Source organism: Hoplias malabaricus, chromosome 11, assembly GCF_029633855.1.
Source record: "Hoplias malabaricus isolate fHopMal1 chromosome 11, fHopMal1.hap1, whole genome shotgun sequence".
NCBI lineage: Eukaryota > Metazoa > Chordata > Actinopteri > Characiformes > Erythrinidae > Hoplias > Hoplias malabaricus.
The window spans coordinates 29,304,550-29,319,593 of NC_089810.1; the positions used below are offsets into that span (position 1 = coordinate 29,304,550).

General features: G+C 40.0%; 1 protein-coding gene across 1 annotated transcript in view; it reads right to left on the reverse strand.

The window, feature by feature from the left end:
• The window catches only part of LOC136709859 (neprilysin-like), a 65,320-nt gene that overhangs the window by 13,613 nt on the left and 36,663 nt on the right, over positions 1 to 15,044 (reverse strand). The window contains exons 10-13 of the mRNA XM_066685400.1: positions 14,165 to 14,266; positions 8,883 to 9,019; positions 7,253 to 7,346; positions 6,595 to 6,723 (exon numbers count right to left, since the gene is read on the reverse strand). Coding sequence (XP_066541497.1) covers positions 6,595 to 6,723; positions 7,253 to 7,346; positions 8,883 to 9,019; positions 14,165 to 14,266 — 462 coding nt within the window. The remainder of the gene's footprint in view (positions 1 to 6,594; positions 6,724 to 7,252; positions 7,347 to 8,882; positions 9,020 to 14,164; positions 14,267 to 15,044) is intronic.

Genomic DNA, 15,044 nt, shown 5'->3' on the forward strand with positions numbered 1-15,044 from the left:
CAAATCATACCTCCTCTGAAGTGGTCCTCAGGGGGGTCCAGTGTGAAATGGAGATAAGAAAGTATGTACAGACACAGCAGACCACAAAGTCAATCAAGCTGATGAAATATATAAATACCAGCTCATTAACATCAGATTTTAATAGGTGTACAAATAAGTTTAAATATTTTTTTTTTGTGTGTGTAATGTATAATTGTAATTCAGAATTCAACCATCCTCCTGCTCTTTTATCATTTTATGGTAAATGTTGCACAGTATTAAAAATGACAGTTTTCATTTTATTCAACCAAATGTAACCTAAAATTGAAGTAGTTTAAAAGTGGCAAACAGAAATAATATATTAATCACTGCATTCATTAAGATTTCCATTAAGAAAAAAGCACTGCATAAGCATGTGCTTCGATTGTTCTGTTCTTGGGATAAAATCTAAAAGTTGGTATGAGCTTTGGTTTAGATGATTTATAGATGGTGATTTCAATGTTATTTTTGTGAATGTATAAATTGTTTTTTTTGTTTGTTTTTTTTTTTGTAATAAAATGAACAATTCTTAATACTATGCAACAGTTGCATAATGTGATAATAGTGTGGGAGACTTTGAATTTTCAATTATAGTTATGCATTAAATAACGGTTTACAATTTTTTTGTACAGCTTATAATTTTCCAAAGACACAATGGAGCTTTAGAAGACTGTACACAGCAGGTTTTAATTTTTTTATAGAACACCTTCACTATCAAAAGTTTAGTGATTGAATTTTAGAAAGGAAGCCAGACTCCAAAAAATGAGTGGAATGTAATATCTTCAAGTGTTGGTATATGCGGTGTTGAAATTACCCATTTCTTGTGTCATATTTCAGATGGATGGGGCTTGAAGTCACATAAAACACATTTCTGAGTAAACAGGCCACTGAGTAATACTCTTATCTTGAGTAGAGTCTTTGCAAAGAGCTGTGGGCTGAACTGAGTAATGGTATTACTTTGAACTCTTCCACCATATCAGAAAATACATAGTGTAGGATGTACGTCAGAGCAGTAGGGCTTTGTTTATATTTGACATAAAGACTGGATAGAGACTGAGGGAAGATTACAGGATAGGTTGAAAAAGTACTATCAATATATTTCTCTTAAAACCACTTATCACAGGGGTGAGCACTCACTTTAAATGTAATGATTTGACCATTATGCTTGTGGTGTTCATTGTCACTGGTTCAAACTGCATTAATCCTGAAATAGCTCCACATGCCTTGACTGTGCATGAACACTGGAAGCCCAAGTCTTGCTTACATTGTGCTAATTCAAATGATGGGGTTGTTTTAACTGGATTTTACTTTCCCATTTGTAAAAGCATTGGTCATGCTTCAGACTGCCTGAAGATAGCAATAAAGTCCCTGTGACTCAAGCCACAGGAGGATGGAGAGGTTGCAACCAAATGTGGCTTGTACTAATGTCAGTGAGAGAAAGTCTTTACACTATACATGTTCTGCATGACTCAAACCAGAAGCCTTGGGCATATTTTCTATTAGTTAATTAAATGATTGATTGATTGATTGATTGATTGATTGATTGATCGCCCGTAGCCACTCAGTTCAGGGTCGCGGTGGGTCTGGGCTCACGGGAACATCTTTTCTACTGTCATTTTAAAACTATATATAACTAAATAAATTCTGTCAGTGGGATTGCGCATACACATACACACCCTTTCACATCAAATGCTCGAGATGACAGGAGCAAGCTGCAACTCCAGGAAGACACACATGATTTTACTCAGATTTTAGAATTGCAACAGTGAAATCTCAGCATAAGTCATGCTTCACTTATTTTTAGTCTTGGTTCTTTTGTCTTTAACTTTTAGAGACTTCTTTTTAGTGCTATTATTCACTTGATGCTTCCCTGTTTAAATAATTTGTCTCTGTGTTAACAAACCTTAACAGGTCTTTTTTTCATCTTTAGCCTCTCTAGTAGTTCTTGTTGAATTTGTCTTTGTGTGAGATTCAGTTCCATTTTTGTTCTCCTTGTTCTTGGGTCTTTCTTTGTATATCGTCACGGTCCAATGGAAAACATGTATCTCCATTTTTGTGGACTTTTAGTTTTCTATGTACTTGAACACAGTTGTCCTTAATATTGTATGAACGTTTCATGATGATAATAATGAGTTTAATTTATATAGCTCCTTTCTCACACTCTAGGTAACTTTACAAAAATATAGATATAAAATACACGAATACAGGGGAAGGGGGTGGGGAACTTTTAGCTTTTTTTTTTTGTCTTCAGTTTAGATTTAAAGGAAGAGATGGAATAACAGAGATGGAGAGATTGAGGTAATATGTTTCATAGTTTTCAGGACAAGATACTGAAAGATCTGCCCAGATCTTTAAAAACATGTCAAAATTTCGGGATGGGAAAAAAAGATAATCATCAGAGGACCTAAAGAACCATGATAAATGAATCATTAGGCTACGCTCACACAGTAGGTAAAATTGGGCCAAATCTATTTCTTCATATTTGACATAGATCTGTTGTTTGTGTGGCTGTGTGACCAGCACAAATCACATTTAATCAGACTAGTTAAAATCAGATTTGGGACCCTTTCATATGTGGTACTAAACAGCAAGATTGGAATTAATGTAGTCAGCAATTACTTCTGGTCAGCACCTGAAGCATTGTCCATTTATGCATGCGGGTCAGTTTAGGAGTGTGATCTGTTCAGACTAACAGATCTAGCAGAACAAAAAAAATCTGATTTGATCACATAATCAGATTTGGGCCACTTTTACCTGCTGTGTGAACTCAAAAAATACTTAGAATATTTTTTACATTGAATTCTGTTTAAACGTGGAAGAATTCTCCTGTAAAGTTGCTATTTGGGAGATACATGATTTTCATATTACAGTTATGATATATTGGTGTTTTTTTGGATTTATCTTTGAGTAGTCATTCCTCTTATGTTTGTGTATTTATTGGGTTTTATTTTTATTTGTGTTAATAATAAATAGTATGTCTACTTCCACCTCCTTGTTTCTCCCAGACAAAGGCTCTGTTCTCCATGTTCTCTGTTCTCTTAAAGGTCAGTAAAACATCACAATGATTTTGAAGCTGTAATTTTAAGGCAAAAAAATTCTACTTGATGTTGCTTTAACAACACAGGCACAAGTGTTATATTGCTGTATATATATATAAAGTGTATAGATGATGAAAGCCACTGACTCAGGCCGTGTTTTGTTTACGTGGTGCCAAGTAGATTGGCTTTTGACACTCAGTCCTAATAAATCTTGTAAAACTCATTAAGTGCTAACAGTTCAGACACCAGTGAAAACTTTAGCCAAATATTAACAGCTATAATTTACAGCCTCAGTGAAATGAACAGCAATGATTAACCAAAGTGCTGCTGTAATAAGCAGTCTTGGACATTTATTTACCAAATGTTTCTTCTGAAATGAAGGGTATGAACAGGGTGTTTGTCTCTCAATTGCTGTTCTTTTTTGAAGGCTTTACACTACATGTTGGAATGTAACCTGAGGATTAAATGGCATAACGTTCTTGGTACTGAGTTTGGATGAGTAGTTCTGTATCGTAAAACAAAAGCTTATTCTAAAATTCTTGGATTTCTTTGGAGTTTTACCACTTCAGAAAATTCAGTTCCACTGCTTCACAGCCCCTATTCTTGGGGTACTATTCTATGTTTTAAAACTTTGAATTTTTTTTTTTGCAAAACATAGTGTTGCTGTCACACCACTTCGGGTGACTGTCTATGACTTTTTTGTGTGTTCTCCCCTTGTCCAGGTGGGTTTCCACCAGGTACATATCCTCCCAAGGTCCAAAAACACATGTTGGTTGGTGGATTGGCTACTCAAGGGTCCATAGGTGTGTGTGTGTGTGTGTGTGTGTGTGGCTAAGTGAAGGACTGGCACCCCTTCCAAGAAGTGTTTCCGCCCTGCGTCCAGTGATTCTGGGAAAGGCTTCCGATGCATTGTGACTCTGAACTTAATGCTTAATTGTCCTTTAAAATGGTAAAAATTCCACTGTAATTTTTCTTTACTGTTTTGTAACTCACTTTGAATTGCCATTTTATACAAATGGTGCTCTATAAATCAACTTGCCTCGTCTTGCCTTCTAATATGGAAGTATTTTAATGGTAAAAAAAAAAAACAGCTGTATAGAAATAATTGAATGAATACTTACTGAATTACAATTTGCATAAATTTTTTGTGTGTGCAATTTAAGCAGTTTGTATTATGTAACAGTGAAAAGTTCATTTGAGCTCTCTTCCCACACCAATAATGTCATCACTGTGGAGATATTCAATTGAAAAATTATTCAATAACCTAGATTCAATCCCAATATATTCAGTTTTTCTATCTCTTATTTTCACTTTCTAGTTCTAGTTCTTTCTATCTCTTATTTTCACTTTAGGTTTAGTCCTAAAATTCAATTGGAATATTGACTCTGTAAAATTCATTCTTAAACTTCCAGGACTCAGAGGAGGAACAGAAGATCACAGAGTGCCCAAAAGAGATGATTTCAAACAAGGACCAAGTTTAAGTAAGGTTTAAGTGCTAGTCTAGGTCAGTTTCATTTAGTGATTATGAAAGCAGTCAATGCTCTTTAAACATGTAATTTAATCATTTTTGAGACCCCAGGCCCTTCTTCTTAAGCCTATTTCACAGTGGACAAGTCTTGCTGCTCCACGCCAGGAGCAGTGCTCCTACGGTAATCCCATTCAGTGTAGACTTTCACACCAATCGTGTGCATCACGTGCCACTGCAGTGGTAACGGCCAGATTGAATCTGGATTATTGAATAGTTTTTAATTGTATTTCTCCAAAGTGATGATATTATTAGTGTGGATAGAGTGTCCAAATAAATTTTTCACTGTTACGAAATACAAACTGCTTAAATTGCACACACAAAAAAGGTTAGCCATTTGTAATTCAGCAAGAATTTGTTCAATTATTTCTATACGATCTTTTAATTTAAAAAAAAACTTTGACATTGAAATACTTCCTATTTCTAGGCATTGCTTGGTATTTTGCATTGTGGCATTAGCCTCATATGTAGTTGCTACAATTGCCAATGCTTTTCTTTAAATATTAAACAATCTGTAAGTGTCCGTTTCAGCAATTTATGTGGAAATTGCTTATTATAAGGAGTGCCTACAATATTTATATGCTGTACTTCTACTGTAAACTGCTTAAGCAAATAATCCAATGAATGAGCCGAAAAAGAACAGAAATCATTACACGAAAGCTAAGTAACTTTGGGATATATTATGCACAGGAAGACACAAACACCTGCTGTACTTGTTAATATGCCTACTCACTGGAAAAGTACACACACACACACACACACACACACACACGCGCGCAGAGTCTGCTAGCCAGGCGAGGGGCCTGAAAGGGAGTGTGATTAATGGGGTGTTAAAGGCTGTACTTTATGACAGGTGCTGCAGATCCACTGCTCAGATTCTCTTTCAAGAACATGAGGAAAGGAAGGTGGAAAACCTCACATGACTGCATGAACTGCAAAAACATGCTCCAGCAATTCTCAGTCTTTCCCACGCAGTAGTGGGTCAAACACAAATTACACAAGTCCACTGGCGGTTTTCTACTGCATGGAGTGTACTCTGTTTGCCTCTTTTGCTTTTCCATTAGGCAACTGCATACTTTTTAGTATACTTGAGGCTGGTAGGAAGTGAACTGTGGAACTAAATGTGACATAACTTGGTAAAGAGCATCTAATGTTACCGCCTAGTTAATGTTAGAGATGGGGTTTTGAGACAACACTGGCAACATTTCAAGGGTGAGCTGTGGTAGTGAAAATACTTTCACAGAAAGTGTGTCAAGACAAGCCGAGTTGAGCCAATGGCATGCAGTGTAAAAGCGGTATAAGTGAACTCTACCATAAACAGTAAAGTTAATGTGTGATACTATAGTTATCTTAATTATGCTAATAAGCTAAAGACAATACAAATAAAATAATAATGTAAGTACATGGAGGAAAGGACAGGTGAGTGGGGTGTTGTCATGCTTGGTGTTAGTTGTATTAGTTGATGGTGTACCACATAAAAGTCACAAGAAACATTTGAGCATGCATTTACAGTGCCATTGGAGCTTGGGCCTAATTCACCTGGGAGGCTAGTGCAAATCTACATATATAGTGCTATAAATCTGGTTAGGAATGGGTGGGTCTGGGATGGCAGATTTAATTCAGCGAAACACTGATGGGGGGGGGGTGCCTACCTAATGATCCTTGTGAAGAACTGGTGATATAGGGGGGTTTTGGGTACTCATGTGCTGGGCCCACTGAGTTACCTTAGTTGTTAGCAGTAGCTGGTTGCTAATCAGATAATAAATGGCCACAGCGATCTTAGTGATTAGTACTAGTGGTAAAGGTGTACATTTTAAAAAACTACTACTGCAGCACACTGGTTATGCATGAGCCTTACTTGCTAGATGTGAAGGTATAAGTCTAGCCATTCATTTACAATAGCATAAACAAGGGAGAGCCAAACTGGCTATGTGTCTGTATGTAAATCAAGAGGATGTTCACATCGACTGCACTGTGAAAGTAGCTTTCTTGATTCAAAATAGTGAGACTCACCATCTCTTTGCTGTCTCCAGCAAAAGCCTCCTCCACATATAGTCTACCAACTGCATTCTCTAGGTTGTTGTTGACATAGATGGCACACTGTCTCCATACTGCTGCTTCTGAGGTAGTACCTGAGATAGCCTAGAAGAGAAGAGAACACAGAAAAAATTATGTAGGTAGAATTTGAGTCAGTGAAAGAGCTTACACTCTTAAAATGTATGTTTCCACATGGGTTTTTAAAGGAAAATATTCTATAAAGAACCATGAACCCTTGAAGAACCTTTTGCAGGTTCTTTGAACCAATGAATGTGTTCTTGAGAATGTGCTATAAATAGTTCTATATAACACCTTATAGAATAGGGGTTATTTTGTTGTTACAATCATACAAGCTTGATACAATGGAAGAATCATTTTTGCTGCCTAATAGTACCCTTTTTAAAAATGTGCTATATAGAACTTTATAGCATATTTGAACCCTTCAATCATGCAAAAATATTCTTTAAGTATTCAGGGTTCTATACTAAAGAACCTTTTTACAAGCATGATTTATAAGTGTGTATATTTAACTGTTATTAATTTAACTGCATCCTGCATCTTGGTCAAGTGTTTTCCCCTTTTGAGAAAGAGATGTAGACATAGATAGAGAGAGAGAAAAAGTAATGACACTGACTTTCCTAAAGGCTTTCCTTGTGTCTCTGTACGATCTGCTCAATCCCACAACCATGTTCATGGCAAACCTCCACACCATGTAGTTCTGGATATCTCTATGAATACATAATACACACATACAAACACACAGAATCAATTTATGTTTCATACAGTGAAGGGTAGAACAGTAGACAGTGCTAAAACATGGTATCTGATGTGTCCATAAAAGCATTATCAATTCATGAATCGCAGTGAAGTAATGTTTTTGGCGTGGGCGTCATATTGGGGACTGATTTTCTGGTTTCAGTGTGCACTAATGTAAACATGGGAAAAACAGATACATTTATCTAATGCATAGCTCCTCTCCCTGCGCTGGACAGTTTTACAACACCCAGAAGGACATAAACCATCTTCGTTAATTCAGGAGAGTAAAGGATCCCACTATGCAGTATAATGAGGAGAAAGAATGGTTAGCCACATTGATCTAATGGAAAAATGTTAGCATGACAGACTCTAAGTTTCTCTGCTTTTTTGTCAAATCTACAAGGTCATATACAAGCTTCAGTAATCGTCATATTTTACTTGTGTTTTGTTTTAGTGTGTAAGAGACTACAGGAAATGCTTTCCATACCACATACCACTATTTTTAGTTTTATCATGTAGATGTGCACTACATAGGGAATAGGGTGCTACTTTGGAACGCAGCCTGAACTCCTTTATTGACTGACACAGAAAAACAGAGCTCTGTTTACAACGACGCAGGTAAATGGGTCAGGCACCCATACTTATATCTGTTTCATTTTAATGTCTGAATGAAGACTGTGGACAGAAACGATAAAACAATTTAAGTATCACAGTTTAAGTGTACATATCGCTGTTTAAGTTTTAGTAAGGAGTGTGTCTCCAATAGGTCATTTACAAGTGACACAGATGAGAAGTTGTTGTCGCTGCCATTTTAGCAGTCAGCTGTGGCCAAGGCTTTACTACGACTATAAGCATGTCATAAACAAAATCATTGTTATGAGGTTGGAGAAAGCAATGCATGTTAACCACTCCCACTTTATGGTCTGGTGATATGGAGCAATATTATAATAAAAGATAAATAAAGATAGAATTTTATCCAAGTAACAGTGACTGGTATTGTTGGTGCCTTGGTGTGGAATCCTCTCACTTTGCTCATACTTCCCTAGTTTTAGTGCTCTCACTGCTACCCAAGTATAAAAGTAACGCATGTCCTTCACTGTTTTCATTGTGATTATACCCCTGTAATGGCACACTTGTGACATCGTGAAAATTACATGCCACTTATAAAGACAGATATGGTAGCTACTCTGTAAAGTGACAACAGCTACAACCCATCAATAGAACAGAGTGCTTTGGATGAAATGCTTGAACTTAAATTCACTATGCTCAATACCAGGTGTCAGCTATAGAGGTATAAAGCATTGGACAGTAGAGCATTGGAAGTGTGTCCTATGGAATTATTTGGAGTAGTGTTTGTGATCCAGAACTAATCATCCAACATCAATGACTGACCTCACTAATGTTTTCATGGCTGAGGGCAGTCAAATCCTCATAGGAAAGAATGTACCAGTAAAATGACTCCCCAGTTTATACAGAAACATGTACTGTAAATAGCTGTGGTAACTCACCTCTTTGTGTACTTCGGCAGAACTTGTCTCAGTCTCTTTAAGTAGTTGGGGGCATAAACTATGACTTGTTCGCTGTCTGTAACAGGAATGTTGACTGTTTCCATAATCTTATTGGTGAAAAGTGTCCAGTTGAAAACCTGAACAGGGGAAAAGACAATTTGAAAGATGTCATCTACAGCAGCCCATTACTACACCCTGGGGTGCTGTCTGGCTTAATCAGGGGTGCTGTCAAAAAATCCTGACACTGCTGACACACAAATAAAAATGATAGTTAAACAGCTATCATGAAAATTAATGTTGGACACTTCCATGTATAAAATGTCTAGATATTAGAGGAAAGAATGGCCTAAATATTCGGACATTTTTGGAAGCATGTAAAATCCTCAGTGAGAGATTTAGTCAATATTTCCATGGAGATTTTGCACACTGTCTGCAGAGTGGGAAGGTGGGTATAGTTTGTGAGTGGACACAGCCAAAAATGCATTTTATTTTATTTTCAAGAAAGGACATTTTACAAACTTAAGCCTCATTATAGCTGCAGGTTTGTCATTAACAATTTTATGCATCACCTATGGAAGTGAAATTTCTTAAACTAACCTGCACTGTCAGAAAAAAAATTGGCTGTACAGATACATTATTGTCACTAAAGGTACATTACATTACATGAATATTTTAAGCTTTTATTATAAATCTGTGTAAAATAAAATAATATATTAGTCCTGGAGGTGAAATAGGGCATGTAAAATCAACACAATTATGTTCTCAAAGTAAAAATGAAGAATATGTAACTTTGAGGGTACTGCCACAGTGACCTTTTTCTGAGAGTGTTACTAAACTAAAGCCCTAGTTGGACGGGATTAGTTTTAACTGAGGGCGTGGGTTAAAGTCATTATTACAGGAGAATTGTGGTTTTAATCCCATCCAAATAGACCATTTCAGGCATTTTTCTGGAGTGTGGCCTCCCATTTCTGGAAAGAATTCCTGAGCCTTTTACCTACTGTAAAATGAGCAGTAAATCTAACCCCAGGTTATACTAATCCCATCTGAATTGACATGTGGGGGAATATTGCTTCATATCATGGGGAATTGGAGATTTTCGTGGGAGATGGAGGAGGTGTTTAATCATGTAATATATGGTTTAATTAAAAGCTCAGCAGCTGAACGACACACCACACTCAAATCTACAGGGAGGACCTCAAAGGACCTGTAGGTAGGTTCTGTGCACACTAGTATCCTCCATACATGTTATGAATGTGTATCCTATTCATTGTTACCTTTAAATGGTTTGTAATATTAGTTATAATAACTGTGTTAAGGACTAGTAAAGCTTTGGGCCACCATCTGTAGGACCCAATAAAAGAAACCCTAAGTGTAGAGGGTTCCTACTGCAATGCAGCCTGGTGTTTGAGCAGATACCTTCTCACTTCCATACTGAGCATTCCAAGGTGGCATTCATGGTCTCCTTGATAACAGGGCGTGCTTTGACCTGGGCCACTGCATTGTGGGAACAGGGCTTCACAGACTGTGCCACCAGCCAAGCATTTGCTGATTCTGTGCTTCAGACATTGTATAACCCTGTTGGAGGGAGACAGGTAGCACCCTGCCTCCTTAAACTTTCTTAAGGTTCCTGCTCAGTGGCTGCTTATGTCATTGTTCTTGGTTGCAGAAAGCAGTTGGAACGAGGGCTTAATGCGAGACTTAAGGATGAACTGGCCACCCGGGACCTGCCCTCCACTTTATCTGGGCTCTATGATGTGTGTATTAGTCTTGACACCCATCTTCGTCAGAGAGTCCGGGAACGAGTAAGCAGTAGCCGCTCCCTCACCCCAAGGCACTCCTGGCACCACTCTCCTGCCCGGGCACCTGAGGCTCCTGAACCAATGCAACTGGGTGGTATTCACCTACGCGACCGCCATTCAGGTGGCAATTCATCTAGAGGTGCACACAGAGCAAACTCCCGTTTTTCTGGAAATGCAAGTCCCAGCCACAGGAATCGGGACTAGGCCTACATCCTCCCCAAAAATCTGGCCTCTAGTTGGAGGTCAGCCTTTCATGGAATTCCCACAAACCCACCACTTTACAGTCCTATGTGGACTCAGGGGCTGCTGGGAGCTTCATAGATTTCTCCCTAGCCTATACCCTTGGACTGCCTGTAGTGCCTCTGGACCACCCATTGCCCATCCTTGCTACAGATGGGCGTTCAGTAGGGTCTGGTTCAGTTACACACCACACTCAGCCCCTTACACTATGGGTAGGCTCACATGTTGAACAAGTGGAGCTATATTTAACCCAGGCCCCCCACTTGCAGTTGGTGCTAGGGTATTCCTGGCTTGAACGCCATAACCCATGCATTGACTGGTGTACTAAATCAGTGTATACATGGGGTCCCAACTGCCAGGGTAATTGCCTGGGCCTCTCAGCGCATACATGTGAGGTACAGACACAGCTAGTTCACTCGATATTTCCTGGGTTCCAGAAGTGTACTTGGACCTTAGGGAAGTATTCAGCAAGGAAAAGGCCCAAATTGTACCCCCCAAAGACCCTTTTGACTATGCCATCAATCTTCTTCCAGGCAGCACACTACTTGGGAAGGCTATTTGCCCTCTAACCTCCTGAGCGTGCCGCTACGGACGTATATGTTCAGGAGGCCCTTGAATCAGGCTTCATAAGGCCCTCCTCTTCTGAAGGTGGAAGTTTTTTATTTATTTTTTTTTGTGGGGAGAAGATATTCAGATATTTGTGTATGTGCTGTGCTTTCACAGCGCCAAAGGCCCAACAAGAAGCTTCATCCTTGTGCTTACTATTCCCACCGCCTCATGCTGAGCAAGCTAAGTAGCTAGGTTGGCCCTAGAAGAATGGAGGCATTGGTTGGAGGGGGCTAAGCACCCGTTTGCGGTCTCAACTGACCACAAGAACTTTGCCTATATAAAACAGGCAAAGCGGCTAAACTTCCGGCAGGCTCGGTAGGCACTGTCCTTTGGTCGCTTCAATTTCCTGTTGTCATAGGCCAGGTTCAAAGAACACAAAACTGATGCCCTCTGCAGACAAGGGGAACCTCAGGGTCCTGACAGTATGCCAGAACCCATCATTTCCACTCCCCATCTCCTAACTCCCCTTTGCTGGGGAATCAAAGACTCCATTCAGGCGGCACTTGGAGTGGAGTGGTCCTCCAGGATGACATTATGTCCCATCAGCAGTTCATCAGCAGGTTATACACTGGGGGCATGCCCCTCCTTTCTCTGGGCATCCATGAATCACAAGGACTTTCAAGTTTTTCCGCCAGCACTTCTGGTGGACAGGAATGGAGAGAGATGTCCGTGCCTTCATTGCTTCTTGTGAGGTGTGCACAAGAAGCAAAGCACCCCGGTCTCAGCCACAAGGGCTCCTCCACCCTATATCTAGTCCTGCTTTGTTACAGACTTGCCCCCATCCAAAGGCAACACAGTCATCTTGGTTATCATGAACCGCTTCTCCAAAGCCTGCAAGTTTGTGCCCCTGCCCAAATATCCTTTGGCCAAGGAGACAGCGGACCTCCTTCTCCAACATGTGGTGTGGGTGCATGGAATGCTGAAGGACGTGGTGTCTGACCGAGGTCCCCAATTTACCAGCAGATTTTGGAAGGCCTTTTGTAAACTCATGGGGGCTACCGTAAGTTTGTCCTCTGGTTTCCACCCACAGTCCAACGGTCAGACTGAACAAGTCAACAAGGACCTAGGCCGGACTCTGCAATATCTGACGTTGGCGAACCCTGGTTCCTGGGTTCCACCTATGTTTGCTGAACAGGAAAGGGAAGCAGGAGTCCCGGCAGCTGAACAATATGTTCAACGATGCCGCCAGGTTTGGCAGAAAACTTGTGTCTCCCTTCTGGCAACAACTGAAGCCAGGAGACAAATTGCCAATTGCAAGCGATGCAGCACACCATCCTTCTGCCATGGCCAGTGAGTATGGCTTTCCACCCGTGATCTCCCCCTCCGGGTGGAGTCCCGTAAACTGGCACCTCATTATATTGGGCCCTTCAAGGTTGATCAGCACATCAAAAAAAAAAAAAAAAATGGCCCGTCACCCGTTAAACACTCGAAAAGTACAGGGCAGTTCCCAACACCTCGTTGATTGGGAAGGATATGGACCTGAAAAATGGTTGTGGGTCCCTGCACATCATATCTTGGATCCAGAACTCATCCGCGAGTTCCGTCGCAACCATGTTGCGGGATTGGGGACTTCTGGGGCCGTCCCTTCGAGAGAGGGAGGGCGGCACACTAAGAGAGCAGCTGGAAGCAGCTCTCAGAACTCCAGTTCCCAGAAGCCCACTAATTAGTGCTAATCAAGCACACCTGCAGGGTGCTGCATAAAAGGCTCACACAAAACTTCCTCTGTGCTGCACCTTTGTAGAGGGGCAGACGGGAAGGAGAAAGAAAAGAAGGAGAAAAGGCATGTTCACTACTCCGCATACCTTGTTATATATTAGTTCACATTTACTAGTTACCTGCAAAAAAAATATATAAACCTAGAGCTCTGCTCTTGGGTCCACCCACCCTTCCCATAACACCTTCTCACCCATCATCTGTTATGAAGGACCATAGTATAAGGTCATTGAAGGTTGTATATTTTTTTTTGCATTCACACCGTGAATGGGATTTCATTCAAATTATTATTTTCTTTAATACAAAATTACTTTTATTCTATGTATCCATGAATGTACATGTATCCTTGTAGTTTGAGTTTTAACTTGAGCTTATGAACACCACCTATGGATTCCTGCACCTTCTCTGCTACAAAGGATTGTGCTAACATAGACCCGTGCAAAACTTTGTGTTGCTTGGGAACAGTCCAGTTCCAGTCCAGTTATGGAACTATTTGTCAGTCCACCAACCTGGAACTTCTGTTCCCGTTCCTCACACCTAATTTGAAACTGTTTTGTCACAGCAGTATTCCGAAATAAAAAATAGCACAAAGGTTCTAAAAATCCTGAATGGAATTGATTGGTGGAAAGAGCTATGTGTGGGCAGAGGCGAATAAATTATTGAACAAAACAAATCATAATCTACTGTTGCTTATTACTGTTCACTTATAAATGGCAGTGAAATAACTGTATAAAAGCATTAGCATGCACCAGGTCATGCTGTTACTGGAAAGCAGCATTGGTGGGTTATTTTCGGTACCACGCCTGTGTCTACAACCAAATTACAACCATGCTGATATCCTGTAAGAAAACAGGAATCTGACTACAGCTGGAAAAAAAATCAATCCAAGCTCCTGTTCTTGCACAATGTTTTGCATCTTACCGTGGACTCAAATTCCAGGGTGTAGTTGGTGTTAAGTATCTCCAGTGGCATTTTATTGTAGAGTTGGACTGGATTGTTTCTGTCCTCTGATGTGTCTGTCGCCTGAGGAGCAAGAAGAAATGTCAAGAATGAGCAAAATTATGTTTTGCAATAGAGAGAAAGAGGGAGAGAGAGAGTGGGAACAGACTAAAGCTCATAACAGCAGGTATGTGTTGCTTTTTTACTTTAAATGAACTACAATGCATCCTAAGGCTATTGATGTAGATACATCAGACAGATGATTTATAATGTCTGAGCATCATCAGTCAGTGTCTCTCCACATTTAACCTACCTGTGAACACACACACTTGCTCTAGGGGCAGTGGGTACACACACACATGGAGTGACAAGCAATCATCCCCAGCTGAAAATGTACCTGTCAGTCTAAGGGATCAAACAGACCCAGGCCTGCTTCTCTAACCATTAGACCATGACTGCCCTATGATACACCATATGCACTCAACAAACCAATGATTAGGAACACCTACTTTGTATCTATACTCATTGTCCAGTTTATTGCTCATATTTTTTAGTCCCATTTCTTTAATGGTTCTTTAATGGCCAGGACCATCATAGGGCAGGCTTGATTTGGGTGATGATTCATACTCAGACCTGCAGTGACACTGATGTGGTGGTGTTTTACTGTGCTGCTTGAGTTTTTAAATCTCTCTAAGACAGAGCTACCTCGTTGGTCCTCCTTGTTGTAAAGTCAGAGACAGTAGCTAATCTGTTGCTGTACAGTTTGTGTTTATTGACCTCTTGTCCTTCATCAGTGGACAAAGTATGCCGTTGGCTGGATATCTTTGTGTGGTGAACTATTCTCAGTCCAGTAGTGACAGAG